Source organism: Didymella exigua (assembly GCF_010094145.1).
Source record: "Didymella exigua CBS 183.55 unplaced genomic scaffold M421scaffold_1, whole genome shotgun sequence".
In the NCBI taxonomy this organism is placed as follows: domain Eukaryota; kingdom Fungi; phylum Ascomycota; class Dothideomycetes; order Pleosporales; family Didymellaceae; genus Didymella; species Didymella exigua.
The window spans coordinates 583,831-609,085 of record NW_022984775.1 but is presented as its reverse complement, the minus strand read 5'-3'; the positions used below and the strand labels follow the sequence as shown (position 1 = coordinate 609,085).

The window sequence follows — 25,255 nt, the reverse complement described above, 5'->3', positions numbered from 1 at the left end:
AGAGCTGCGACAGGTCGCTTCGAGAAAGCGTTGGTAGCAGCCCCTGACTTCGCAGTTGCCTCACTCTGAGCCTCGCCAAGGGGCGCGCCTGCCTTTGTTCGACCTGTCCGCAGCGCACATCTCGCGCATAAAACGTCGCCTGCCTGCTGCCCGTTCTACGGTCAACAAGACATTGTCTGTCGTTTATCGCTGTCCCCACTCACTTGCAAGGTTGCAACAACTCGCGGCAGCTTCACTAGCGCGAACGCATTGAACGCTTACTAAATAAAGGCGCGGCTCTGCAGATCAGCCCTGCCAGCTGCCAAAAAATCCAGACCACTTCGCCGACAAACAACACCTCACCATCGTCATTGCCATCAACACTGCAACCCACACCGCAGCACAAGATGGAATACGAGAATGAACAACGCAGCTACGACGGTTTGTCCCAACGCTCCTGTGCCACTGTACCATTCGCTGATACCAACGCGTAGACGAGCCTCGCGGCTATGAGCGCGACCGCAGCAGGTCGCCGCGCCGTGAGCGTGGTGACGACAACGCGCGTGCCCGCAGTGCCTCCCCCAACGGCCGTGATGACCGCGACAGCCGGTATGTATCCATTGCCTCCATCGCAGATGAATCACCCAGCTGACAGACATGAGTGGCCCGCCGCCGCAGTCTCGCGACCGCGAGGCGGAAGAGAGCCGCAACGAGGGCTCCAACCTGTTCGTCACCGGGATCCACCCCTCCCTAACCGAGGATGAGGTCACCCGCCTGTTCGAGAAATACGGTGAAGTCGAGCAGTGCAACATCATGCGCGATCCGCACACTAAAGAGTCTCGTGGCTTCGGTTTCGTCAAGATGGTCACCTCTGATCAGGCAGACGCTGCCAAGGAGGGCCTACAGGGCGAAGTCCACCAGGGCAGAACTCTGAGCATCGAGAAGGCCCGCCGTGCCCGTCCCCGTACTCCCACCCCGGGCAAGTACTACGGTCCCCCCAAGCGCGGTAAGTAAGGTGGCTCTCATCTATACGTTCGTGCTGACGATTCAGAAGAGTTTGGTGGCCGCGGAGGCGGCGGCGGACGCGGAGGTCCTCGCGGCTATGGCGACCGCTACGGAGAGGACCGCCGGGGTGGAGGTGGCTATGGTCGTCGCGACGACCATGGCTCTCGCCGCTACGAGGACCGCGGCTACGGTGGTGGTCGCCGTGACGACTACGGCCCTCGTGGTGTAGACCGCTACGCTTCAGACCGCGGCTATGGTGGCAGGGACGGTGGCCGGGACGGTGGCAGGGACGGTGGCCGTGAGTCTGGTCGTGAGTCTGGCCGTGAGTCCGGCCGCGACTCTGGACGTGACGACCGTCGCGGTGGTGGCGGTGGCTACTACGACCGACCTCCTCCTCCCGCCGCGGGCGGCTACGATGCTGCTGCTCCCCGCGACTCGTACGGCGGCGGCCGCTCGTACGATGGTGACTACGACCATTCTTACCAGTAGCTCCCCTGCTAATCAAGGTAGAACCACAGCGGTACTAGAGTAGGCCTCGCGGGCTACCTCTGATCAAGGGAGGCAACTCTTTCAGCACTTCACGCATGTAACCCCACGGGTACGCCAATGGGTTCGCTTCATAATACGGCTTTACATCACAGGGAATGGTCGGCAAAAAGTTCTCCGATATAATCCGCAGCAGCGCACGGTAGCACACTTCGATAGTTTGCCATCTCGCAGCTCGACAATTCCCACACATCTTCGGCACGGTAGTTTTCCTTGGAGAATCGGTTATCAGCACTCGGTAAAGGCTTCTGGGGCATCACTCACAGCCCTTGGGAGCATCAGTCGTCTTGGTCATCACGTCAACACCAATTTGTACTTCTATAACTTTCCCTTACGATGCAACCTGGACGTCAAATAATTCATCCGCACCACCTGCCGCGTCACCAACCCTGTCCACATATTGTCAATATCACCTATCATAATCGCGCTTGTGTCAACAGCCTGCGACAATACCAGTTTAAGCGGCCAGAAGCCATCGTCCCCCGAATCAACGGCAAATTCCGCCAGGTATCTGCGCAATACCATGTCTCGCCTAGACGCAGCAATAAGATTCAGATCCACCTTTGTACTACGCCAAGTAAAACATACTGCACTGCGCGCAGCGCAGGCTGATTCCAGGCCTCAACACCTCATGCCAGTGCCCGTGACAGCAGCATGCAAACGAACACCGAGGTTTGCGCCAGTGCAAATTGAAGCTGCGACTCCTTGCAGTTCTCGAGCGCTGGCCCACGGGTAGCTACAAATGAAGGTGCGTGGCTTGCTTCCTTGTCGTACTTTTCTTGATCTTGCAATGTCCTTCTTTGCTTTGCTCTTGTCGCGCAATTCTATGTAGTCGAAATGCCAGACAGGTGAGTACTTCTATGAACTGTCCTACTGGGTCCCAAACACGATGGCTTCGCAGCAGCCAAGATCTGCTCTGGCTAAAAGCTTGTTTGGGTACACAATGCAGCTACTGCAGGTCCCGCAGCTGGACCCATCACTTTTCATCCACGAATGCTTCTTGCATCACTACAAGCGAGCCATCGTTCATCTACCAGGACCGGATTCGATCCATCGATGTGAGTTACCTGCGTAGCTTCTTGCTGAGTTTGTCCAATTCGACATCCTCACGCGTGCGCAACGGTAACCATCTCATGTGACATCGGGTATCTGGACGCCGTCCGCCATACGTATGGCAGGCCAGGACAGGCTTGGAAGGCACTCGCGAAAGCTCACATAGACGTGTGGAGAAGCCGTAGATCCCGTAACGTAGTTTAATATCTGACCCGATAGCTGATCCAAACTTGGTTGTGAGTCGTCCTGTAAGCATCGCTGTCTCCCAGCATTGCCAAAGCAGCTGGAACGCCGCAGGAAAAACGGCGCCACCATGGTTGGTATCTTTGAGTACGTGCGTCTCGAGGCCCCGCGGCCTACAAACACCCCGTGAAACCCCCTATGCGCACCCAATGTCTAACCTGGACTCCGGCAATGACTTCGTCAAACCTGCTAAATCTGCGCGACTATTTTAGGACATTCTAGGGCCTAGTCTACGACCCTTGGACTAGCCAACCCTACCTAACCTTCATTGACCCTAAGGTCAGGGGAAAAGAAAGTGTTCAATGTTCCATGGCAAGGCTCCAGAGCTTGCTTACTGCGGACGCCCTCCTGGTGTAGGAAATACGTGAGCGTAGGGAATCTTATAGGTGTCCGCAGGGCGCAACGCTCCAAGCCTGGAACGGTAGCGCTAGCGGCGAATCCCCGAGTCCTGGCTCTGGGCAACGGCTAAGACCACCTTGTCATTGATTGTGTCCGGCACCACTGTTGTGAGCTGACGTGGCTCGGGCTTGCGTATGATGAGCGCAGATACGAATCGGTCCTCCTTGGGAGGTCGATGCGACTCTCTGTCCTATGCGCAGCCCCGTGCTCTACTGTCTCATATTCACACTCTCGGCCATTGTGTTGGAGCCTCATGCCGGGGAAGCTTCTATACTTGCTGCGATTGAATGCGACGGCGCGTCGCGCGACTACTCCACTGTAAGCGCATATGATTTGATACAGTCTATGATCTTGTCAGGCTAACAAGACGGTGTAGAGACAATCTGCGGTGTCTCTGACTTGTGGGAGTCGTCGTTCGCTGCTTCCCCGCCGTATACCACACGTCACCCACGCTGCGCGCATCACACTATCACAATGTCGAAACGGAAAGCTGTCCCGTTCCTTGCCGTCGCAGCGTCGATTTCCATTCTTCTCTTCTTTCTCTCCGGCGACACGGCTCACAAGGCATGGGAAGGGTTACCACAACACATAGGACTAGGGGAGCACATAGGGAATAGCTATGCACACAATGCAAGCGGTGTAAGCCAGCATGAGCCAGACTATGCAAATTGGAACCCACGGCCAGACTTCCGCGCTGGCTCCGCACTGCCAGCAGGGCATAACTATACGTCTACGCTTGTAATTGCAAGGACGAGAGAAGAGGAAATGGACTGGCTGAAGCGCGAGATCCCCGACCAACCAACCGCAATCTACGTCGTTGATGATCCGTCCGCTGAACTGCACCCGCCCAAGAACAAAGGGCACGAGGTCATGGTCTACCTGACCTACATCATCGACCACTACGACTCCCTCGCCGACGTGACAATGTTCATGCACGCGCACCAACTTGCCTGGCACAACGACGAGATCCTCGGCAACGACGCCGCGAAAATGATCTCCCGCTTGTCCCGCCCGCGCGTCTGGCGTGAAGGCTTCGTCAACATGCGCTGCTCCTGGTACCCCGGATGTCCCGACTGGATGCACCCTGGCGAAACTCGGAAGAACAATTTCAAACAGGAAGAAGTCCTACTTGCTAAATCTTGGAGCGAGCTTTTCCCGCTCGATGAGATTCCGCAGGTACTGGCGCAGCCTTGCTGTGCACAGTTTGCGCTGAGCAGGGAAAGAATTCAGGCGAAGAGCCATGCGCAGTACGTCTGGTACAGAGAGTGGCTGTTTCAGACCAAGATTCCGGATGAATTGTCGGGCAGGATCTGGGAGTATGCTTGGCAGTTTGTGTTTACGGGGGAGGCTGTGTTCTGTCCGAAGGAACACATTTGTTTTTGTGACCAGTATGGGACGTGTTTTGGGGGCGAAGATGAGTTCAGTAGCTGGAAGAGTTTGAAGGATGAGCTTACGGATCTTGAGAAGAATTTGAGAGATTGGGAGGAGAAGGAGAGGAAAATCAAGCAGATGGAGGAAGAGAACGATGTGGAGAAGCTGAAGAAGCTGGAGAAGCCGGAGCTGGGGAAGAATCAGGAGTTCCAGAGGGATATCGATCGGTTAAGACCCATCATAGACCGTCTGAGGGACGAAGCTGAAGAGCGAGGGAAGGATCCGAAAAACAGGGCAAAGGAAGTGGGAAGAGATTGGCATGAGGGTGACGGTTTTTAACTCGAATCTTTTTGGAGCATGGCGTTACAAAAGAAGGTCTTACAGGTTCTGGTGTTACATGGAAGGATACCCTTTCAGTCTCACTCTCGACTAGATACCGCGGATCTGGAGATGCGCACGGCGCGACTCATCCTAGACGAAGTGCTCAAGCACATATTCAAATTCGATTCGGCATTCTGTTCGACCGACTAAGATCGCCGTGGGCTGTTCTTTCTTGCACCACCTCCACTTTTAGCACATTCGCCGGATTCGGCATTGTAGAATGCGGGAGTATTTGCACAACCAACAACAAATTCGATCCCTCGGAGCTCTACAAGACAAAATTTAACATCGCAAATCTCTGACGGCCCTTTCAAGTACCATCTGTGTTAGAGCTAGGTATTATTTTGATGCTTCGCGCCTTGCACATAGGCAAGATCGGACCCGTTACGTAAGCAGAAAGTGCAAACCGATGAAACTCAATGCGCAGCTGTGCAAACAACGTGCAAACAACACAAACGCCATCTACTCCACCCATCTCAACGCGCCAACGCGCCAACGCGCCGCCGCTGGTCGGCCGCTGTCTCCTGCTTGTCGACCATTCACGATAATCACAAGCATGATACAGCAAGCTACCAGCACCACAACAGGTGCGCAAACTGCTGCTGCAACACTACCGTCCCATTTCGATCGAAGCAAACTTCGCTTGTACTGAATGTCACATTACCATCACTCAAACAGCATCTCTACCTTCCCCATCTCGCAGCTCGCTTCTCGCATCTGCTGTCAAACCATCTCATCGCAAATCAAACTTTCCGTTGCTTCGAACAAACCAAGCCATGCCCACACCTGACCAAACCACAACTACTGGGATGCGTGTTCAAAAGAGTGGTGGTTCTCGAGAACGCGGCTTGCATCGAGTCCATCCACATCTCCCTGCCTTGAATGCTGAGTTTCGTTGACCACCTACTTACCTTCTAGCCTTCGACAGATCTGTCTCCACAATCGACACTGCAGCACCTACTTGCTTGAAGCGATCGCCGTGTCTGGTGGCTGAACTTCGGCAATGTCGGCAAACGCTCCATACTACCAGATGCGTACCAGCCAGCCGTCTACGGATACCTACAGCTCAAGTGCGGCTGGGCAGTCTGATACGCTTCAAGATGGTGACTATGGTCTCACGACCATGGAGGCCGTGGAGCGTGCTACTGGGAACCAGCACTTACCTGCACACTCAGAGAATGCGGCGCGTCGACCCGGAGCTGTCAGCCAACACAACGATGTCGAAGAGAACCGCAACCTAGCGGAGCTTTTGGAGGCTGCGACGACAGCTGCAGACCAAGACCATGTAGCCATGCATCCTCCCGCCACCGAATCTGCCGTACCACACGCAAATGACCAAAACAAAAGGAAAAGAGCCTCCAATATTCAAACTGACGCACACGCTTCCATCGAACCCATCTTCGAAGATAACGAGAGATCAACCATGAAGCGACGTTGCATCAACACCTCTTCAACTGATCCCAATCTACGACCTCATGAAAGCGACACTGTCATGTGCTCTCCTGCTTCGAAGAACAGCCCTTCGCCATCTCGCAACCTCCTTGTTGACGCACGCGCGGCAGGAGTGCATTCAGCCGCCGCTCTCTTTCGCCGTACCTCGACCAACACAACGCGCAAGTACACTCGACCACCCATGTCTAAGCTCTTCATGTCGCTGAATATCTCGCCTGAAAACTTCATAGCCCTACAGTCTCTCGCAAAGACATACATGCTTTCGCCCGCACACCCTGATCGTCAATCATGTGTTGGTAACCGCGGCAAAGGCGATACTGACATGGTTAAACTACGCCTCTTCAACTGCGTAAGAGACTTCCTTGCTGATAGCGTGGGCGGGCAATTCTTTGGCGAGCATGTAGCAAAGCCTGGCGAGAAGGAGAACAGTGAGGCTGCTGCTGCGCTGGGAGAGAAGGAAGGAGGGAGTGAGAAGTTAGTATGGCCACGAGACGGCAACAAAATTATAAGTCTTGTTACGCCCCTTATGAGGAGGATGGTCACGAATGAGCGTCAAAGACTGTACGCCATCGATACGCGGAAGGGCGGGAAAAAAACAGAGAAAGAGTCGAGCACTGAAGCCCAGAGCGTGCCCGGCACACCGGCGCACGATGTCCACCAACACCAGCAGACCGTACTTGACCCCACACTCCAACGCCCTGCTACCCGAGTAATCTCGCCTTCCACGCCGCCGCCGATGAACGCGCATACATTTACCGTCAACTTCGCACCGCCAACGTCCAATCCCCCGGCCTTCTTGTCACCCACAGCTGTCCCTCCACCTTCTCCCACTGACGCCTCCGAACCAAACCTCACAAATATCAATGTCTTCTTGATATACAATCCCAGTACCACGAGAAGCGTCAAAATCGACGAGAAGCGCATCTCAACAACTCGACCTGCACACTTGAGCTTCTATAACTACACCGCTTTCATCGAACAGGTCAACGCCATGGTCGGTCGAGTGGAGCTTCTCCATCCCTCTATCAAACATGCCGCTGTCACGTCAGACGGCGTGGGAGACACCGAGAGTCTGCGTGGGCTTGCCGCGGCAGCAAACGCACTGCAGCCGGACAAGGATGACCAACACCTGAAGTCGTCAGCAAGCGCAAATTATACGATCAAAACGATCGGTCCTAGTGGCTGGCAGGTCATTGATAGTGCGCAGACTTGGTATCATGTGCTTACGGAGCGGGCGTTTGCGATGTGGGCGGATGGAGTGTGCAATATTATTGTTGAGCTTGGTGCTACTCAGGTAGTGAGGAAGGCCGAGCGTGCAAGTGAAGGGATGAGTGGCGAGGTACAGATGGAGGACGCGTAATGACTAAGAGGACATATTTTGCATGTCGGCGTTGTGTTCGTTCGATCTGCTCATCTTGTTTCGCATGCACCTGCGTGCCATGGCCCAGCGGACATCAGACCAGGTGAACGTTTCACACTAGAATATGTTCCACTTTGCATTTACACATAGACAACCCCAGCTTTGCGTGAACCGGAAATCGCTCTAGGTCATGCAACTATTTCTGTTCACCGTGCCTTCCTCTGCGGAACAGCAAACGCGCTTGCTCTCACCTCACCTCAACTCACCTCGCCATAACCACATCATTCCTCCCACCGCTGGATCTGGGACTCGACATCTGCCACATCACTGTCAACATCACCAGCGAGACACGGCAGTTTCCGTCACTCCGTATTCACGCCCGGCCACCATGCTAAAGCCCATCGAGTCAGAGCTGCAGCCCTTCAACTTCGAGGAGGTGCTTGCAGCTGATCGTGCTGCCGGCAGTCGCAATATCCACATCGACGTCAGTCGCAACTCCAAAGGCGTCGCGGTACCATCTCTCGAACGACTAAAGCGCAAAGTACAGAGGTGCCTCACCAACGACACCAAGTATAGGCTTACCACAACCAAGTTATACATCAGTGGTGACTGGAACTACGCTGGGCCAGAAGATACACTGGCTGAGGTGAATTGAACACTTCTTGGACCTACTGCAATGTTCGCTGATCACAAAACAGAATGAGAAGACGCTCGCAGATGCGCAAGAGTGGAAGGAAGGTGTCGACGCTGTCCGCGAGCTCATTCGCGCGATGGTCAAGCTGAAGGAGCTAATGTAGGTGACACACATACTTGTGAGTAAAACACAGAACTAACTGTGGGACAAAGATGGCTTGGTGGCCTCCCGTTCATGGCGTCGGTCTTCGAAGATCTGAATAAGCGCAATCTGACGAAGCTGGTATTGGACCTCCACAACCATGTCCGCGTCGTCGACGAAGCCCATGACGGCCGCTACCTCATCAAACTGCACATCAATCAGGAAGATATGAAGCCGTTACTCAAGCAGACCAGGCTGCAGGAACTTCGCTTGCGACGCTTGAGGGACTCTATGCAGCTCATCGCCTGGAAGACCGTCTACATGAACGAGCTGCCGGGAGGCATGCGCACGCTCGAGCTACAGATGGATGTTATGCCTATCACCCGCAATGGTAATAGCAAGTGGCACAAGGCTGCTGATGTCCGCGGCTTGACGGTTGCGCAACCTGGGTTGCTCGAGAAGCCATACAAGTAAGTGGGGCACCGTCGAATTCAAAAAAAGAAGCTAATTCACTGCAGGGGTCGTGATGGGAAGGGCGGTCTCCACTGGAAATTCGGTTACGGCGAGTATCTCGACGGCGATTGTATTCGGAAGGCGAGGATCGCGACTGGTCCAGAAGAACCAGTACCTCTTCAGCTACAGTGAGTCTCTACCTATCTTCTTTGCAAACACCCTTGATTGACGTTAGTTATTCAGGTACCTCTGGCTTGATGGTTTCGTGATTGACCATCTTCCATTCGAACACGAGCTGACAGAGATCAACTTCCTTGGATGTGGCGAGAAGTGCATCGATGCGGGCATGCGAGCTCCTAGGACCCACGCGGAGCCATTCCTCGCTTGGAGCAAGAGGGTTAACCATACTGCCTGTCGTTTTGGCTTGCAGTGGCCAAACTGGACCGGGATCTTCGATTCCGAGGGCGAGCAGCGCGACGTGCATGGCCAGGTCATCTCTCAGGAAGCAGGTCTCTCGACGCCGTTCGCCGAATACGCGCCTTCTCCACCACAACAGTTGCCACTGACGGAGAAGACTTTGAACCTGAAGGACATCGGCGATGCACTCAACAATGTCTCTAAGCCTGACTACTTCAACATCCCGTATCCCACACCTCCTTTGATGCCAGCTACGCCTCTCGGCGCCATTTCGAATCTGTCAGAACGCGGGTCTGAGGTCCCGACAGAGACAGCGCTCTCTTCGACCACAACAGAGATCCCTACAATCGATGGCGTTGACGATGTAGAAAGTTCAGGCCCAGGTTTGGACTCCGGGGCCAGCTCTCCTATCCTGCATGCCAACGGTGCCAGCGACTCTACGCCGGAGATGTCCCCCATGGTTTTCAGCTGTAGCAGCAGCTTCGGGAGCGATGGCCCGGCTCTTGGTCACAGGGTAAGGAAATCCCTGTCTGATAACTACTGGGTTCTTGGTCCTTCTTAATTGCTTAATGACTCGACTATCAACATCGGCTGACATGGGGAGTTGGGTGATGTGGACGTGTGATGCCACTTTGGAGACGGGTGGGAAGCTTCGCACTTCCATGCATGTCTTTTGCGATTCTAGGATATATGGGTTATAACTTATCAATGAAGGGATTGCAGTTGAACTGTCATGCTCGAGGGGGTATCTAGTGCTCAAAACTCTGTTGGGGTAGTTCCTACAAGCTAGATGGAGCCTTCGAAGCTTCGGTATCCCTGGGTATGCCAATGGTATTCAAAATGGAATCCAGCTTGCCTTGTTGCGAGCGCAAAACATCCCGCTCTTCTTGGTTCTTGACTAGCATTGTACCCCCGAGAGTGGTGCCATTGAGGGCAACAAAGCCAATCTCATTGCCGTCAGGGCGTTTGAGCATAGTGCCTTCAGACCGTCTAGGCAGGATCACCATACCTTCTGTTGTCATCGCTAGGTTGTAGCTTATGGGCGAATCGCCGCCCTCGGTGGGATGCAGAGCAAACCTGCCCGGGTCTTTGGCTATGAAGTCATCTACGGCATCCTTCGCTAGGCCATACAGCTCATTGTAGATGCTGACAAGCTGCTCCCCGGTGGGCTCGGCGTCGAATCTGCGGCCGAAATGCGCGAACGGAATGTTTGGGTCTTGCCAGTATGGCATCGAGCCTGTCGTTTGTCTCAGCAAGCTATTCCGCGACGCGCTCCACTCATGCCACGTGCAAAACTCACCCGCAACCTTTCCGCTCTTCAGTATCAAATCAATTAGCAAACCCCACCCGTTCGCACCTTCGTGGTCGCGCATATTCTCCACAGGCAAGAACTGCAAATGACGATGCGGTTGACTCGCGCCACTATGTTCCCCCGAGTTGAAAAACGCGAACAAACGCTTCTGCTTGCTGCCTTGTGTCGCGTCCTCACCCCATGCCTTCAAACACGCGTACGTCGCTTGCAGATCATCTTGCTCTAGGATGTGCGTTTGCTGCTTGTTCGTCTTAGTCGCGAGGATGAAGTGGTTCGCTATGATGGGGAATTTGTTGAGTACGAGGAGGTGCGTTGGCGCATCGGTCGGGATGTCGGTGATGTGGAGCGAGGGCGACGGGTTATCGAAGGGGTCGAAGTGCTTCTTGGGTGTTGGCGAAGGCTTTTCAAGTTTGGGTATGGGCTTCTTGGCTAGCGAGGGGCAGAAACGAAGCTGGAACTTGAGCGTTGTTAGCGAGGTAGGGCGAGGGTGGTGTGGTACAGGTACTTGCGGGTATGCCGGTGGATGTGCGGATGATGGAGAGCTCGGTGGGCGAGAAGACCAGGCTACTTGACGATTTGGCTGAGGTGAACTTCGCTCCCACTAAGCTAGGCAGTGATTCTGTGAGACCGAGTAACATATTTCTGCACATGTGAAGGTGTGAATGTGCAATGGGTGAGAGACATGACGCAGGTACGCAAGGACAGCCTCGGATTGTGGGGAAGCAGCGAGCATGGGCCACATCCGCTCATGCATCTTTCCGAGACGTCACCATTCAATCTCATCTCATCACACCGGCAGCGTTATCATCACGGAGTCCGGGATATTGAATGCATTGTGAAACTGGCATCTGAGAGAGCCGCATACGTTGAGAATGCCTCCCAGATCTGCGAGAAGAGAGCCGCCCAATCCTTGCGGCCGTGCCTATCTAATATCCTGCAATGTGCAAGAGCTGGGTATGCAAGAAGAAAGGAGATCAAAGAACCTAGCAACACAGTACCGCCGACACAAGCTCGAGAAAATTTACAGGTTGTCGATGAAGAGAGAACAAGAAAGAGAATCAGACATCTCTCAAGTGTTGAAAGAGGCGAAGAATATCGCCAAACTCCGGAACCCAGAATGCCTGCCCAGATATGAGTAAGGATATCTCGAAATTTTCAGCGCACGTGTTGCGTATGTCTGCACTCGGCTCCACGAAGGATCACGGTCGATCAAGAGAGCGTCGAAGCCTTACAGAGCAGACAAGATCTCCCTCTAGCGACTTCGACTACGCTCGGCTGCGTCGATCAGACGACCGTAACGAAGCAGGCTGAGAGGTCTCGCGCCACACCCTCTTCACCGTGGCAGCGCCAAATTTGTACGATCCGCCGGTCGCTGCCATCCTGTCGGCGACCTTCGCCCAAGGGATCCTGTCTGGCTTCTGCTTCGTCTCGAGGGAAGGCTGGCTCACATCGAGCTTATCGAATTCGTCTTGTACATAACGTTTCATCAGCGTTATCTGGGCTTCAGTCAGCAAGAGCGCCTCTCATCGAATTGCGGTGTACTTACATCAATTTCTTGCCACTTCGGGGACCGAACACGGGCGCTTCTGGGTTTGGTCAAAGACCTGTAGCGACCACGGAGAGTGGATTCGGCTACCTTGCGATCGAGTCGTTTGCGAATGTCCTTGTATGTGTAGCCGTCACGCTTCATCTCCAGCAAGACCTTGTCGTCCTCTGAGCGTTGCGCTTTCTCGCTGTCGGACGGAGGCGCCATAAACCTGGTCTGAAAATGGCTCTGCGCGGGGACAGCGTTCTTGTTGCTCCACTGCTCTTGTCGCTGTCGCGAGCTGCGCTCGAGTGGTGCAAGGTACGAGTTAGGCCGGCGGTCGAACAACGGTGTGTCTGCCGGCTGAGGGTCCTGAGCGATCGCTGCCTTTCGTTCGACATAGCCAGGAGGGTACCAAGGCGACATGCCAGGACTGCTGCTCTGCGACTGATCGTACGAGTGCCCCGAATCGTACAGTTTCGTGTCGTCGAAAGTTTTGCTCATGGAATATGCTCCCGTCGACGGCATATGAACGCCAAACTCGTGCTGTGTAGCAGCGCTCTCCTGGTACTGCTGAATTGCTGACTGGGGCGTGGGTGGTGCGAAGTCTGGCGACGATACTTTCATCGGTCCGTTCACACTATAGCTCGCTGTGCCGCGGCGAGGAGTTGCTAAACTGCAGTCTGAGCCAGGGCTATACGTATGCTTCACATCGCTGAATGGGCTGACGGGCGACAGCAATGTGTCCGTGCTTGAGCTCAGCGCCATGTTCGGTACGCCGCTCGAGGGCCAGAATGATGAATTGCCGAAGTCCACTGCCTTGTTGAGAATGCTATGACTAGCGTTATGGCTGTACACCATCTCGTGGTTTGACAACATGGATTCGTTGAGGTGCGGCTCGTTAAACTGTCCGGTCCACACCATATCGTGGCCGGAGGCCACTTGCTGTGCCCACAGCGGGTTTGACGCGGAGACCGTGTTGCCGGACATGAAGTTTTGCGATATCGGCCACTGTAACCGCGACATATTAGTGTCTGGCATGAAGGGGCTTTGCTGTCTCAAAGTCAGTACTCGCGAAGCTGCAGGTGCCTGGGATATTTACGAGGGAGGATTGCGCCATTGAACCCTGAGGACACGCAGCCACAGATCTGTTGTTGATGTCGTAGAAGAACTGCGACCGAGGCTGCAGTCGAGGCTGCGATGGAGAGGTGTAGGGCTCGCTGGGGCTGTGGTACTCTTGTATGTGCGCCATGGCAGCACGTGCAGCGGAAGCGCGCTACGATACACTCGGGAGCCAATAATGTAACAACAGATGGAAGACCACGCGTGAATGTTACCCGCGGGGTGACAGGTGTGCAAGGTCGACGTGAATGTGGGTGGGGTGGGTGGAGACAGGGCGTGGGTACGTCAGTTGTCCAAGGTGGGAGATGGTGCTATTCGACAAGAGAACGACACCGCTTCACAGAGCAGCGGTAAGATTACGGCCGCCCAATGAGCTCGAAGCGCAAGCTTAACAACACACTATTCGACTATGGCGGACAGCCCTGGGAAACGTGAAGAGGAGAAGGTGGGCGATGCTGAGACCGGTCTCGGTATCTATATGGCGCAAGGCGAGGGCGTACAGGAAGCTGAGTCGATGCATGTCAGTGCGCTAATTTGGCGTGTATATGTGAAGACATCCTACCAGCAATGCCACGAGAGCGCGGAATGACCAAGTTGAGTTCGGCGGAGCAGGCAGCCAGCGCTTGAACAGGTACAAACAAACTTGAAGAGGTCCACGAAGTATCTTGTGAGACGAGCGTCTTGCACAACGATTGAAAACGCAAGACCGAATCGACAAGGCAAAAAGAAAGAAAGTCTAAATGATGCCGAAGCTATCGAAGGAAACCCCAACAAGACTGATGCGCCATCGACCAACGAGGATGTGGCCTTGTTTAAATCTAAGACAGCCTACCCACCCTCAGAGACTATTGCGCTCATCTGAACAACCTGTGTAGTCTTGCGCGGCAGCGGGATCAGAGGCCTGAGCGCGTTCGGGGGTACGAGTATCTTCCCACGCGCTGTCAATGCCTGTCATCGATGCCAAAGTCTGGTACCGGCACGGGAGGTTTCCTGCACTGACTATAACCCGGACTCCCGATTAGGACTGCTCCTTCCGGCGCAGCGCAGCCAACGTTCTGAGCAGCAAGCACCGCCTCTGCCAGCGTACCATATAATATTGACAGCAGCACAGATTTTACAGTGTAGTTTGCTAGTGCCTACGGATCTATCTGCTAAGCCTCGTAATAGCTCCGTGTCTGTTGACGTATCATATTTCATTACCCCAGCTCGAGCCAAAGGAAGCTTGCTCACTCTTGTACTAGCTGAGCTGTCATCTCGTGGTTCCTGTTTGACTGACATGCAGAAGCGAGCGGGAAGGCTGCGTACTAGTGTCTCTTGGCGCGCTTGCAACTGCAGGCTGCAGCTGCGAACGAGGACGAGTGAGCAGGCGTGGCTTGCGGCTCTCTCAAGCAGATCCTCCCGCTGCGCGGCACAAAGGCTCCTCGCGGGATGGCCCGTGGTTGACCAGCGTTATGATCTTTGTGGAGTTTGTACGCCACTACAATCGATATCCGTCAGTGCGACCCGGCTCTTCCACATCTCGCCCGTAGCACTGCTGCTCCGCCCCTCTCTAGTATAGCTCTTCAGATCAACCCCACAATGTTCAATCTGCAAGCTTGGGAAGTACCTCTCCGCTTTCTACTTTCGCATTAGGCTCATGGCAACCTTGGAATGAACTGGACGGATCACCAGCGTCGCCACTAGCCAATTACTCAAACTCTGGATGTTACATGCGGTCGGGGACCGCACGCCTTATCTCTGGAGCGGCTCGTGGCAGCATGGCCACCCATATGCGGCCATCTGCGGCCAAACGGAGGCCGCGTTGTACAGAACATGAGACACGACCGTAGCCTGTTGAGCTCTTCCACTCGGTAACTGCCGGCAGCAGACTGACATGAAAAGATAGCTCGCGTAGATTTTCTAAGAGTAAAAGTCTGGGGAAGCTGGTACCCGTCTGTCAGCTCCAAGTTTCACACGCGCATGCACTGCGTATTGGACGCCTGTCGTTGCTGGTGACACGAAACGGCCAACGTGCAGCTTGCAGCACTGTACATACAGGTCGTGCGAGTCCTCTGCTAAGAATACGATGGCACGCTGCGAATCATGTCAGATCATCCCAGCAAGGAACTAAGACAGACAGCGGGAGAAGACATTACACAACAGGGCGCCGCTAGATTTGTATCAGATCTTCCTAGTGTACGTGGTACGAAGACCAGGCCTGATCCTGTACCTTGCTGCGAGCCTGATCGCCAGCCGCTGTCGCTCTCAGGACGCAACATACTTGCAGCTTGACAAGGTAAGCACATTTCCCCTACCTCAGATCTTCGCTTTCGGCGGCCCGTGTGGTACCAGCTCCATATCCTTCCAAGGTAGCCCCAGGTACTCCCACATGTAATGAAATCTGACATTGCATCGTTAGCGCCCGACCCACACCAAGTTTGGATCTTCGTTTGACAGCTGCCATGCGAACTCGGTTCGCGTCATCTCATACGCTTTCCCGGTCCGCTGGCGCCGACACCAAACCTGACACGGATCGTCCCGCAATAAACGACGAACGAGATTGGGCTGTGGCGTACCTGTCACTTCCGAAGAAGGGCTCCTCGGCTCCCTTTGCATTGCGGACCCAGAACCATGGGGCTCCGAATGCTCCCCGGTCGAGAGCTTCCTTCGTGTTCTCATTCAAACGCTGCTTGAACGGCGCACTAATTGCGGATGACAGAATGACTTTGGCCTCCTCGGAGCTGAACCTCAACTGGAGTGTCTCGGCAAACGTATCAGATTTACTGACGTCTTTACCGTTCTTCCACATTGCCTCGAAGATGTCAAGGAAGGTGGAGACGAAGGCATCTGGATATTGCTCCTTCACGAAACACAGAGCACGTTGCGGTAGTAGTGACATGATGGGGAAGAAATCTGGCGTTTTTACAGCTTCTGCGCCGAAGTACTTCTTCGCTCGCGCACTGTCGTAGCCGCTGTAAGCTGCTTTAGCTGGCAGCGTCCATGGTGGCTTATTGCCTGTGAGGATCAGTCATGTCTGTGCAGGCACACCCCCGTCTCGATCATACTGCGCCCACGGGAGGGGAAGACATACCACTGCCGACATTAATGCCGCCAAGGAATACTGGAATTATGCTGTCCCCGGTCAGTGGGATGGCCTGAGGGCAAGGCAAGAGTGTCATGAAAGTTATTTGATGCGTTTCGTCTAGTGATAGCTTTGATGATGCACGGTATTCGCGGAACACTGGACTTACTCGATCTCTACGTTGTGCGTTGTAAGAGCTTGTTTGTTCTTCTCAAGATAGAGTAGTGCAAAGTAGGAGTATGGGGATACTGCACAGGTCAGCTCTAAGCTTAGTCCAATTTTGAACATACCGCAATCCAGATAGCACGTAATCTTGCTCAACATTGTCGCAATCGAGAGATTGATTAAGAAGTGATTGATTGATTACTTAGTCGGTCTTCAGTTGACGTTGAACCCCCGAATAAACAGATGTTGCCCACCTGTGATCGGCGCGGACCGAGGTTCAACGGTGCTGGAGCTTGTTTCCCGAACGGGCTCAATCACTAATCAATCACCACAATCATCGTTCCACGACGCATGCATGCCGAGAGATCCAGGTACAGCGATTCCTGCAGCAGGAGTTGTAATGCGACCTCGGATATCGGCCTCTGGAGGCTGAAGACATCTAATCACCTCCACGAGCCCAGCTCCGCTATCAGGCACGATGCAGCCTCCACCAGGAATGTCCCAAACCGACTTCTCGTTCGGCCTCATGCTCCTTGAGCGGGACAACAAACACCTCATAGCAATGGCGCGTAAAGAGCTCCAAGCTCCTGGCTCGACACCGACAGAGGAAGTGGTCCACGCCCTGGTCACGGACAAAAGACGAGCGCAGGGGAAGAAGCAGGTTGCTCTTATCGTTGGCGCTTCACGCGGCATTGGGCGACAGATTGCCATTGACCTTGCAAAGGAAGGATACGCAGGTATGCTTCATAACCTCTAGTGGCTCAACATCAGCATATGGGTGGAGCTGACACCTGCACAGTCGTCGTGGCAGCAAAGAGCACATCGAACGCCTCCTCCGTCTCCCCCTTCCCGCCAGACCCAAACTCCTCTGCCTCCACCATCTCGACCGTCGAACGCGAAATCCACGATGCGGGCGGCACCGCAACCGCAATCCCCGTCGACACACGCAGCCCTCTCTCTATCGCTACACTCTTCGCTGGCACCCTATCGCTCTACGGCCACATCGACGTCATAGTCTACAACAGCGGCGCAATATGGTGGTCCAGCGTACAAAACACGCCCTTCAAGCGCTTCCAGCTGATGCAGCAAGTCAATGTTGAAGGTCTATACGCTGTGGTACAAGCCGCGCTGCCTCAGTTCGAGAAGCAAGGGTGGAAGGGCCGGATTATCGTTGTCAGTCCACCGATATACTCGCGCTTCTTCCGTGGCAAAACGGCATACGCAATGGGCAAGGTCGGCATGAGCGTGCTGACCAAGGGGCTGGCGATGGACTGGCAGAGGGAGGGCAAGATGGATATGGCGATCACGAGTATCTGGCCTGCGGTTACGATTGAGAGTGCTGCGACGCAGAATGTTGAGGGTGAGAATAGGAAGGATTTGCGGAAGCCGACTATTTACTCGGATGCGATTCTGGAAATGTTGAGGGCTGAGCCTAAGGAGGTTAATGGTTGTTTGGAGCTCGATGAGGATTTTCTGAGGAAGAGAGGGTATCGGGATGAGGACTTTGAGAAGTACAATGTTCTGCCTGGAGTGAGGCCTAGGAGGATCATGCCGAAGGAGTTGCCAAATCTGACGGTTGCGGAACAGGATGATGAGGGGAAGAGGGTGGATAGTACGAAGCTGAGGGCTACAAAGCTATGACAGGTGCGTGAGAATCAGTCGCAAGGTCCGGGCTGTGTGTTGACGTTCGTTGATGAGCATTTTCGAGGACCTTGCACAGTAAGGGTGTGCTTCAACCGTCATTGGGAGCGATCTTTTACGATTGCCATATACGAACGTCAACACAAAGCCTAGACTTCACTTACTGTTGCCTCATGAATTCGAAGCTCACATTGTACAACTGCCACCTTGCCATTTATTACTTCTCCATATCCCCAGTTAAACACGTCACCTCACCGAGACTTATCCCGGTATTTTTCCCTTCCCCTTTTTCTGTGTATCAAGCTCTATCAGTTTACTGCGCCCTGTCTTTATCCAGCCAACCTGGGTGTACCGAAGAATTGCGACGCCTCTCACACGTGGAGTATGAAGCCATGTTTTCTGAAATCTCGGGACCTCCATCTTTGCGCAGAGCTTCCAGTTGTCCCCTAAAGTCAATTCCCGTCGCATTCTCGCACTTGTTCTTGCGCTCGTACCAGTCCGGTCAGTCATCCGAAAACATAAAACCGCTACGAGCCAGAAAAGCTGCCATCTCATCCTTCTCCAGACCATAGGGCCATCCTCCTCCCCAGCTGAATTCGCCACACATGCAAGAGAAGTTCTGATTGTTCTTTTCAAGGACGCCACATATTGATTCGCCCCCTGGGTTTTGGCAGATGGGAATTGTGAAGACAACTGCCATTCGGCCACCTTCTGGGTTCTTCTCTCCAAATTCTTATTTGATCCATTCGTCGACATCCGTAGGATCATACTCAATATTTTCACCTCTCTTCCGGATAGGGTTCTTCCAGTGTACGTAGTAAGAGGACCGGGTGACGTCTTCGAGAGTGATTTTGTAGTACTCGGTGGCCTCATCGGAATACGAGAAGCCAGTTCGACCACGAACCACAGTCTCGTGACCGTTATCCTCACGATACTTGTCGATCTAGTAGGACTAGAAGCTATGTCGTTAGAGTTTGACAATCGTTTATCTCTAAGCTTCTTTTCCACTGCTGCCTTGATGCGTGGTGGTGCACTGCTGAAATCATTCATGAGCCGATCCACGCTGTGAAGAACATTGCTCATGGCGTCTCCAAACAGCTGGCCGGTCATCATATGAACGTGGTCTCCATTCGCGATCCGTACGAAGACATGAATGGCCGTCTGTCTATCATGATGGTTGATGCCATCGTCGTCGACCAGAATCAGGCAAGTGCTGATGCTGCATTGGCTGATCCTGTCGCATGACAAGGCGCTGTTGACTGCCCCAAGTGCCCAACTCTCTCTCGAAAAGTTCAAGGAAGTTTATCGTCTGTTTTGCCATTGCCAGAAAGTCATCGTATTGTATCTGAGTCCATTCTATGATTTCATGGTGGTTTGGCTCCCATTTCTCTTATGAGCGGATATCTAGGCCACACATCCTTCCACGAATCGATGAGGCTTCCTTATCATTGGGTTCGTTCGATGATCCGCCAGGCCTTGTTGGCTTCGGTTTGGGATGGCGATCGCGGCGAGCGACAAACCAATTGTTGGCCTTAATGGGTGGAGGTAGCTTCCAGCTTGGAACACTTACACGTCGGCCGTCCGGCAGAGTTTCCATCGACAAAGCCGCAGTGCCAGCGAAGAGTGATGAGAAGGTCAGAGTGACCAAATACCAGAATACTTTCCCCATCGTTTCGTCTTTTCTTGAGAGCAACTATCGTTAAATTCGGTGCAATATTCCAAATGAGTATTGCTTTCGACTTTTGGATATCTGGATATCTACGGGTCGTTCAAGGTGAACTGCACGAAGTACTCATTACATAGAGAAGCACATATCAGGGACTGCCCAACCAATTTCACCATTACCGGAGTCTTGCAAGTGAATTGCTGGTCGGGAAGAACATGTTTCTGGAAGCGGGGGCTCTCGGCAAAATGTGGTGATCATAGTCCTGGGAGGTCGTCAACAGCGGGAAAGCAACGACTGCCCCTTTGCGTTGCGAACAGCATCTGATGTGTGGATCTCTCTGCCTTCGCATTAGAGGATCTCAAAAACCAGGGTTGATCCCGGAGCAAATGTGCGGCACTGCGGAGAGACGAGAGCTGTTCGTGGGAAGAAGCTCGGGCAGAGCTATTGAGAGGACCCTTCGAGCCGACATTTGTAACACCGCATAAAGTGTACTCTTCATCAACGCACCCTGGAGGCATTCAACAAATCTGTTTATCCCTGAATTGACTTTCTCTCTAGTTCCTGTACATCATCGTTGGGCTAGCTACACGCACTCAGCGGAAATAAGTCGGTGCTGTGGCCTTTGCGGCCAGCCATGCTTCATCCAGCGACTGCACAACATCATCGGGCAACGGGCCCTTCTCAAGATCTGCAAGGTTCCCTTGAAGCTGACTGAAGCTGCTGACGCCGATGATGACACCGTCGTTACCGCCCTTCACTCTGGTCTTGAGGTCTGAGTGGTGAATTATCCATCTCAGCGCAATCTCAAGCAGGGTCAAGTTGTGCTTCTGCGCAGCGTTCTCGACAATCTTGAGAGCATCAAAAGTGCCCTTCTTAAAGTAGCGCTCTCGGTACATGCTGCCAACACGGTCGGCCTCCTTGCCAAAGCGACCATCATCTGGAATAATGTCTGCAGACTTGATCTTGCCAGAGAACAGACCACCAGCAAGAGGATTATAGACAACGATATCGATCTTGTACTTGCGGCAAAGCGGAATGAGCTCAGGTTCGATGGCACGAGCTGGAAGTGTCAGTCACATATATTTAGAGCTTGGAATGGTGACCTTACTAATGGCGTTGTACATCGCCTGGTAGATTGTTGGCTTTACCCATCCTCGCTCATTCGTAATATTCCAAATCTCCGCAACTTCCCAGGCAGCATAGTTGCTGAGACCAAGCTGGACAAATTTTCCCTCCTTGTGCAGCTCATTCACTGCCTCCAAGGTCTTTTCGAAAGGCACGGACCTGTCTGGTGCGTGCAGGTAAAAGATGTCCACGGTATCCGTGCCCAACTCTTTCAATGAGGTGCCAAAGTGCTCCTTCAGTGACGCAGGCTCGTGAACTCCGGCCTTGTAGGGATACACCTTCGTGGCAAGGGTGAAGCCGCGGTCCTTCCACTTGGCATCACGCGTCCATCCCTCCTGCTTGCCACCAACGTACATGCGAGCTGTATCGATCTCGTCATAGCCCTTCGATTGAAAGTAGTCAAGATGTTTTGTGAATTCACTGTGGTCTGTGATGCGAGCTCCAGACGATGCATCAGGACCTGAGGGAGCTTAGCTGGAGATTTGGCGGGGTAAGTGGAGATGGCTGGAGTTACCGAAGGTCATCAATCCCAAGATGACACGGTCATTCGGATTCGCTGCAATGAGAGGCATGGCGGATAGTTGATTCTGAGATGTGTGAAGCTGTCTTTGGATTTGTGCGACGCGATGAAGAGACATTGCGAGTTGTCCGGAGAGATGACGACAGGAGACGGGGGGCTGTCACCACCCGGCTTATGTCCGAGTAGAAGCAGCTCCAGTCTGCCGAGCGGTCCCTAGATCACTATCATGCTGACAACTTTGTGTCTTTCTTCGATATAAAAGAATTGTAGGCGCTCGAGATATCAGGTGCCAAGGCCAACTTACCAGTCCATGAAGGTTTGGTCTAATTCTGCGCATGAACAATTGCATGCACTCGAATGCCCAGCTCAAGGACGATTTGGACTCTCTAGCGGCTAGATCCGTCACGACAGGTGTCTTCAGCGGCGCCGATATTTTCTGGCTGCTTCTGTGAGCTTTAGTGATCAGCTCTCAAGTCATTGCTCGTATAGCTTCACGGCTTGAGATCTCGATGCAGGTGCTTTGTGACAGTCAAGATGAACAGCAGCTCTCGGAAGGCCATGGGCCGCCAATTTCCTAATTCGGGACGAACTCGTTGCGGGCAGAGGCTCGAATCTGGAGGACTCTCGGCTGTGCTGGAAAGAGGTCAGAGTATCAGGGATATGCATAAACCAAGCAAGTTTCTCACCGATACCTCTGCTCACCAGAAACACATTGAAAGATTGTGCATTGGTTGCGGGTGACTCATCGCTCGCTTTGCGCGGATGGGGCCAAAGAAGAATTACAATCAGCCAATGGCGTCATCCAGCGATAACGATAAGCAACCTCGACGTCAGCAGGCCAGCTGTCACATCCCTTACCTGCAGCTAGAGGAGCGCCATCACACGAGAACACCTCTGTCAACGACCGTGCCCAGGATCGACTTGCGAGCCGTCCCGCGCTGCCTGCACTGCACAGGTGCCACGTAGCAAACGCAGGTACACGCAGAACCAGGCATAAACCGTCTCGAAAGCAACCACGGCGCCCATATAAGAGCCGCGCACCGCCCCACTGGACCTTTCGAGCGTAATACATACACACTCACAGCAGCAGACCGCTGCCGTGTGAAAGATGAGTCGATCAGCTGCCCGGCCCGAAGATATCATGTGGCCCAGTCAGCCACGCCTCCGCGAACTTACGAATCAGTCTTTTCCTCGCACACCATCAGACAGATTTGAATATGATTGGAGCGTAGTTCGTCGATACCAGGTACTTCGGATGGAATCTTTCTTGATTAGCTTCTGGCCATGCGCTCAAGCGCTTTATTGGAATTCGACTTCGACGCCGCGACAGTGGTGCGGTGTGCGACCTTGCCAGGTCTTTATCTTCACATGAGATCAGTATGCCCAAGCCTCCTCTTTTCTCTAGCGCCTAATCTTCTGAATATCCCTTTGCTTTGAAACGATCAGGTCCTTGTCGCAATCATTATTGGTTTGTCTTGCGCGCCCATAAGTAGCTCCTTGCGTCCCTCATCTGCACCATCCCGGCATCTACCAATCTGGAAGGACTTGCATGCGAACGTCGCTGACAACTTCAAGAGAGCTCTCTGTCCAGAAGCTGAGCGCGAAACGAATCGGGACTGATGTGCTGGTGTTTCAACTTCGGTTTCTCAAGTAAACCGAAGAACAAGTCGTCATCGAACGAGAAGAGGAAGCGAGATGCGCCGGCGGATGGCGCGCTTCACGGCAAGAGTAGACCTGTTGTCGCAGAGGTTCAAGAGAAGCGCAGCCCGAAAGAATCTTCGAGGAGGAGGCGATCAACAGATGCTGAGGTTCCGCGCTTGTCGCGGCGCACCAGGAATGAGGTCGATGCTCGATCGCAATATCAACATGCGGACCCATACCAAGGCTATGAGCAACATAGGCCAGCCTTGAATGTTCAGATCCCTGCCGTGTGGCACCGTTCAGTATACCCTGGAAGCACGCATTCCTCTCAAGAAACCTTGCTCAATCCTCGGCCGCTTCGCAGCACCCGCCAGCGTCAGCGACACCCAAAATACACGTCGCAGGGTACTCTTCGAGGTCGCGGAGCTAAGCGTGATCCTCCAAAGAACTCCAAGTCCAGGACAACTCTTCGTGCTGAACCTTCGCGAGGTTGGTCGTTCTTTGCGCCTTCCCCACCTAAGACGCCATCAAGGCGGACTTACCAGACATTGAACGCTTCGCCCCGTAGCCAACGATCCAGTCGCCAGCATAGATCGGTACAACAATATGATACTGTCCGAAACTTCTCGCCCTCACGCTCGCGCCATCATCGTTCACGTCAGTACGAACAGCAAGCTCCTACCGTTCGCAGCGCGCGCTCACGAACACCAAACACGGCTGCCAGGCGGGTACCCGATCGCCGGTTTGCTGTGCTCGCTGCTACAAACCAGGCGCTCGAAACTGTCCGTCGCGATGCCTTTGCGCAGTCATCGCCGCCTCCGAGGAGGGAGGGACTTCGAAGGTATGGGGATTTGTCGAACCCCACGCCGCAAGTACTTTTTGACTGGGACTGTATCAGTAGCTCTCAGGCTTCTGGTGGCCGAGGGGATTCAAGCACGCGACAAAGGCGGTCGCAAAGATAATCTGGACGCTGGAAGTCATGGACCGCGTGCAGAACTGCTACCCTTTACGGACGACATGCTGTAACAGCAGTGTTTGTTGATGATATCCCCATACTTCCGTTCATGAATACTCTGTATCGTACCCTTCATTTACAAAATACCCATACATCTTTTCTAAATCGTTCAGGTCCCTGTCACTATCTTGGTGTTCGTCGATGTTTCATATTTCTGGTGTATCTACGAAGCTGTAGGTCGCGGACCAGGTCGAGGTAGGAATATCTCCTTTGTCGCACAAAAATTCTTCTGCTCGTCGTTACCTCATCCCGTCCATACATTAGACCTCCACATGTAAAATATTCTTACCGTCACGATTACCTCCCGTTGCACGAGAAGCAATGTCTGCCAGTAGGACCACTCGATCCTTGGCACGTTCCACGACCCTGGAGACCAACCACCTCCTAGCACACCACAAGATGCCATACATCCGAGATAGTCACTCGAAGGACTAACCCCAGGAAGCTTTCTACGGCTATAGGCAAGTTCCCCGCCAGTCAAATGTGTGGGACGCGCTCAGGAAAAGTTGCCAGCCAGTTAGAAGCAACCCGCGGGCTGTCCTTAAATGTTGCGACGGGAGTGGCCGAAAGGCCGTTAAGACGCCGTCCTGAAGCAGCGGTTTTTGAAAAATGTCTACAGTTGTGTGCAAGTACTGCGCCAGTGACAACAGTCGGCAGCTGCACAATGAAATTGCAGCCTCTATGGTCAGTATGTGGTAGTACTCACGCATTCGACCCATTAAAGGTTGCTCCAGACCTATGGCTTGCTCTTGAGGCAGCTTGTATGGCTAGGAGTAGAAAGGCTGAGAAGCAGAAACCTGATTGATTGCCCTTTTATGAAGGAGCTTGTGTCTGACCTGTATGAATGTACGCATGGTAACGGCGAACGCTGCAAGGCTCATTGCGTCCACCATTTCGAACTGATCACTTTTTGTGCACAAGATCCGGTTGCTTTGCCAGTTGAAAGCCAGCGCAGAAAGAAGAGTGCCTTGTCTCAAGGTTCTGTGCAAAACGAAACTTCTGCGCTTCCAGCAACTGGGCGGGGCGAC

General features: G+C 53.5%; 12 protein-coding genes across 12 annotated transcripts; 7 read left to right on the top strand and 5 right to left on the bottom strand.

The window, feature by feature from the left end:
• Positions 1–180: 180 nt before the first annotated feature.
• On the top strand, positions 181–1,689 carry M421DRAFT_111056 (RNA-binding domain-containing protein). The gene is made up of 4 exons (XM_033587201.1): positions 181–420; positions 474–588; positions 642–985; positions 1,495–1,689. Exons 1-4 carry the CDS (start codon positions 387–389, stop codon positions 1,509–1,511), a joined length of 510 nt encoding a protein of 169 aa, XP_033454287.1. The 5' UTR covers positions 181–386; the 3' UTR covers positions 1,512–1,689.
• Positions 1,690–3,301: 1,612 nt separating this feature from the next.
• Positions 3,302–5,286, top strand: M421DRAFT_415086 (uncharacterized protein). The gene is made up of 2 exons (XM_033590563.1): positions 3,302–3,543; positions 3,602–5,286. The coding sequence occupies exon 2, from the start codon at positions 3,700–3,702 to the stop codon at positions 4,933–4,935; it is 1,236 nt and encodes a 411-aa protein (XP_033454286.1). The 5' UTR covers positions 3,302–3,543; positions 3,602–3,699; the 3' UTR covers positions 4,936–5,286.
• A 196-nt stretch (positions 5,287–5,482) lies between these two features.
• M421DRAFT_415085 (uncharacterized protein) lies at positions 5,483–8,019 on the top strand. Its single transcript, XM_033590562.1, has one exon. The coding sequence runs from the start codon at positions 5,981–5,983 to the stop codon at positions 7,787–7,789; it is 1,809 nt and encodes a 602-aa protein (XP_033454285.1). The 5' UTR covers positions 5,483–5,980; the 3' UTR covers positions 7,790–8,019.
• Positions 8,020–8,177: 158 nt separating this feature from the next.
• On the top strand, positions 8,178–9,996 carry M421DRAFT_200 (uncharacterized protein; the record flags this gene model as incomplete). The annotated part of the gene is made up of 5 exons (XM_033588099.1): positions 8,178–8,435; positions 8,488–8,582; positions 8,636–9,034; positions 9,083–9,205; positions 9,261–9,996. 5 exons carry the CDS (start codon positions 8,178–8,180, stop codon positions 9,994–9,996), a joined length of 1,611 nt encoding a protein of 536 aa, XP_033454284.1.
• A 108-nt stretch (positions 9,997–10,104) lies between these two features.
• M421DRAFT_110964 (5',5'''-P-1,P-4-tetraphosphate phosphorylase 2) lies at positions 10,105–11,435 on the bottom strand. The gene is made up of 3 exons (XM_033587200.1): positions 11,256–11,435; positions 10,735–11,197; positions 10,105–10,671 (listed from the first exon to the last, which is right to left on the bottom strand). Exons 1-3 carry the CDS (start codon positions 11,394–11,396, stop codon positions 10,214–10,216), a joined length of 1,062 nt encoding a protein of 353 aa, XP_033454283.1. The 5' UTR covers positions 11,397–11,435; the 3' UTR covers positions 10,105–10,213.
• A 511-nt stretch (positions 11,436–11,946) lies between these two features.
• Positions 11,947–13,557, bottom strand: M421DRAFT_110954 (uncharacterized protein). Its single transcript, XM_033587199.1, has 2 exons — positions 12,293–13,557; positions 11,947–12,242 (listed from the first exon to the last, which is right to left on the bottom strand). Exons 1-2 carry the CDS (start codon positions 13,310–13,312, stop codon positions 12,012–12,014), a joined length of 1,251 nt encoding a protein of 416 aa, XP_033454282.1. The 5' UTR covers positions 13,313–13,557; the 3' UTR covers positions 11,947–12,011.
• A 1,972-nt stretch (positions 13,558–15,529) lies between these two features.
• Positions 15,530–16,839, bottom strand: M421DRAFT_415082 (glutathione S-transferase kappa 1). The gene is made up of 4 exons (XM_033590561.1): positions 16,624–16,839; positions 16,464–16,504; positions 15,949–16,387; positions 15,530–15,773 (listed from the first exon to the last, which is right to left on the bottom strand). Exons 1-4 carry the CDS (start codon positions 16,776–16,778, stop codon positions 15,689–15,691), a joined length of 720 nt encoding a protein of 239 aa, XP_033454281.1. The 5' UTR covers positions 16,779–16,839; the 3' UTR covers positions 15,530–15,688.
• Positions 16,840–16,954: 115 nt separating this feature from the next.
• Positions 16,955–18,506, top strand: M421DRAFT_415081 (NAD(P)-binding protein). Its single transcript, XM_033590560.1, has 2 exons — positions 16,955–17,356; positions 17,419–18,506. The coding sequence occupies exons 1-2, from the start codon at positions 17,098–17,100 to the stop codon at positions 18,258–18,260; spliced, it is 1,101 nt and encodes a 366-aa protein (XP_033454280.1). The 5' UTR covers positions 16,955–17,097; the 3' UTR covers positions 18,261–18,506.
• M421DRAFT_110927 (uncharacterized protein) lies at positions 18,392–19,091 on the bottom strand. Its single transcript, XM_033587198.1, has one exon. It carries the CDS (start codon positions 19,026–19,028, stop codon positions 18,522–18,524), a length of 507 nt encoding a protein of 168 aa, XP_033454279.1. The 5' UTR covers positions 19,029–19,091; the 3' UTR covers positions 18,392–18,521.
• Positions 19,092–20,519: 1,428 nt separating this feature from the next.
• Positions 20,520–21,623, bottom strand: M421DRAFT_196 (aflatoxin B1 aldehyde reductase member 2; the record flags this gene model as incomplete). Its single annotated transcript, XM_033588061.1, has 3 exons — positions 20,520–20,986; positions 21,035–21,511; positions 21,566–21,623. 3 exons carry the CDS (start codon positions 21,621–21,623, stop codon positions 20,520–20,522), a joined length of 1,002 nt encoding a protein of 333 aa, XP_033454278.1.
• A 390-nt stretch (positions 21,624–22,013) lies between these two features.
• M421DRAFT_110895 (uncharacterized protein) lies at positions 22,014–22,390 on the top strand. Its single transcript, XM_033587195.1, has one exon. The coding sequence runs from the start codon at positions 22,106–22,108 to the stop codon at positions 22,310–22,312; it is 207 nt and encodes a 68-aa protein (XP_033454277.1). The 5' UTR covers positions 22,014–22,105; the 3' UTR covers positions 22,313–22,390.
• A 462-nt stretch (positions 22,391–22,852) lies between these two features.
• Positions 22,853–24,441, top strand: M421DRAFT_110897 (uncharacterized protein). Its single transcript, XM_033587196.1, has 2 exons — positions 22,853–22,948; positions 23,149–24,441. Exon 2 carries the CDS (start codon positions 23,191–23,193, stop codon positions 24,172–24,174), a length of 984 nt encoding a protein of 327 aa, XP_033454276.1. The 5' UTR covers positions 22,853–22,948; positions 23,149–23,190; the 3' UTR covers positions 24,175–24,441.
• The last annotated feature ends 814 nt before the right edge of the window (positions 24,442–25,255 follow it).

Coding starts and splice junctions, on each gene's coding strand:
- M421DRAFT_111056 (XM_033587201.1), top strand. CDS start 387: ATGGAATACGAGAATGAACAACGCAGCTACGACG. Junction 421..473: donor TGAACAACGCAGCTACGACG/GTTTGTCCCAAC, acceptor ACCAACGCGTAG/ACGAGCCTCGCGGCTATGAG. Junction 589..641: donor CGTGATGACCGCGACAGCCG/GTATGTATCCAT, acceptor GACAGACATGAG/TGGCCCGCCGCCGCAGTCTC.
- M421DRAFT_415086 (XM_033590563.1), top strand. CDS start 3,700: ATGTCGAAACGGAAAGCTGTCCCGTTCCTTGCCGTCGCAGCGTCGATT.
- M421DRAFT_415085 (XM_033590562.1), top strand. CDS start 5,981: ATGTCGGCAAACGCTCCATACTACCAGATGCGTACCAGCCAGCCGTCT.
- M421DRAFT_110964 (XM_033587200.1), bottom strand. CDS start 11,396: ATGTGCAGAAATATGTTACTCGGTCTCACAGAATCACTGCCTAGCTTA. Junction 11,198..11,255: donor GCACATCCACCGGCATACCC/GCAAGTACCTGT, acceptor CTCAAGTTCCAG/CTTCGTTTCTGCCCCTCGCT. Junction 10,672..10,734: donor GAAGAGCGGAAAGGTTGCGG/GTGAGTTTTGCA, acceptor GACAAACGACAG/GCTCGATGCCATACTGGCAA.
- M421DRAFT_110954 (XM_033587199.1), bottom strand. CDS start 13,312: ATGCCAGACACTAATATGTCGCGGTTACAGTGGCCGATATCGCAAAAC. Junction 12,243..12,292: donor CGAAGTGGCAAGAAATTGAT/GTAAGTACACCG, acceptor ACTGAAGCCCAG/ATAACGCTGATGAAACGTTA.
- M421DRAFT_415082 (XM_033590561.1), bottom strand. CDS start 16,778: ATGTTGAGCAAGATTACGTGCTATCTGGATTGCGGTATGTTCAAAATT. Junction 16,388..16,463: donor CGGCATTAATGTCGGCAGTG/GTATGTCTTCCC, acceptor TGATCCTCACAG/GCAATAAGCCACCATGGACG. Junction 15,774..15,948: donor CCCTTCTTCGGAAGTGACAG/GTACGCCACAGC, acceptor ATGCAATGTCAG/ATTTCATTACATGTGGGAGT.
- M421DRAFT_415081 (XM_033590560.1), top strand. CDS start 17,098: ATGCAGCCTCCACCAGGAATGTCCCAAACCGACTTCTCGTTCGGCCTC. Junction 17,357..17,418: donor TGCAAAGGAAGGATACGCAG/GTATGCTTCATA, acceptor ACACCTGCACAG/TCGTCGTGGCAGCAAAGAGC.
- M421DRAFT_110927 (XM_033587198.1), bottom strand. CDS start 19,028: ATGATCCTACGGATGTCGACGAATGGATCAAATAAGAATTTGGAGAGA.
- M421DRAFT_110895 (XM_033587195.1), top strand. CDS start 22,106: ATGAACAGCAGCTCTCGGAAGGCCATGGGCCGCCAATTTCCTAATTCG.
- M421DRAFT_110897 (XM_033587196.1), top strand. CDS start 23,191: ATGTGCTGGTGTTTCAACTTCGGTTTCTCAAGTAAACCGAAGAACAAG.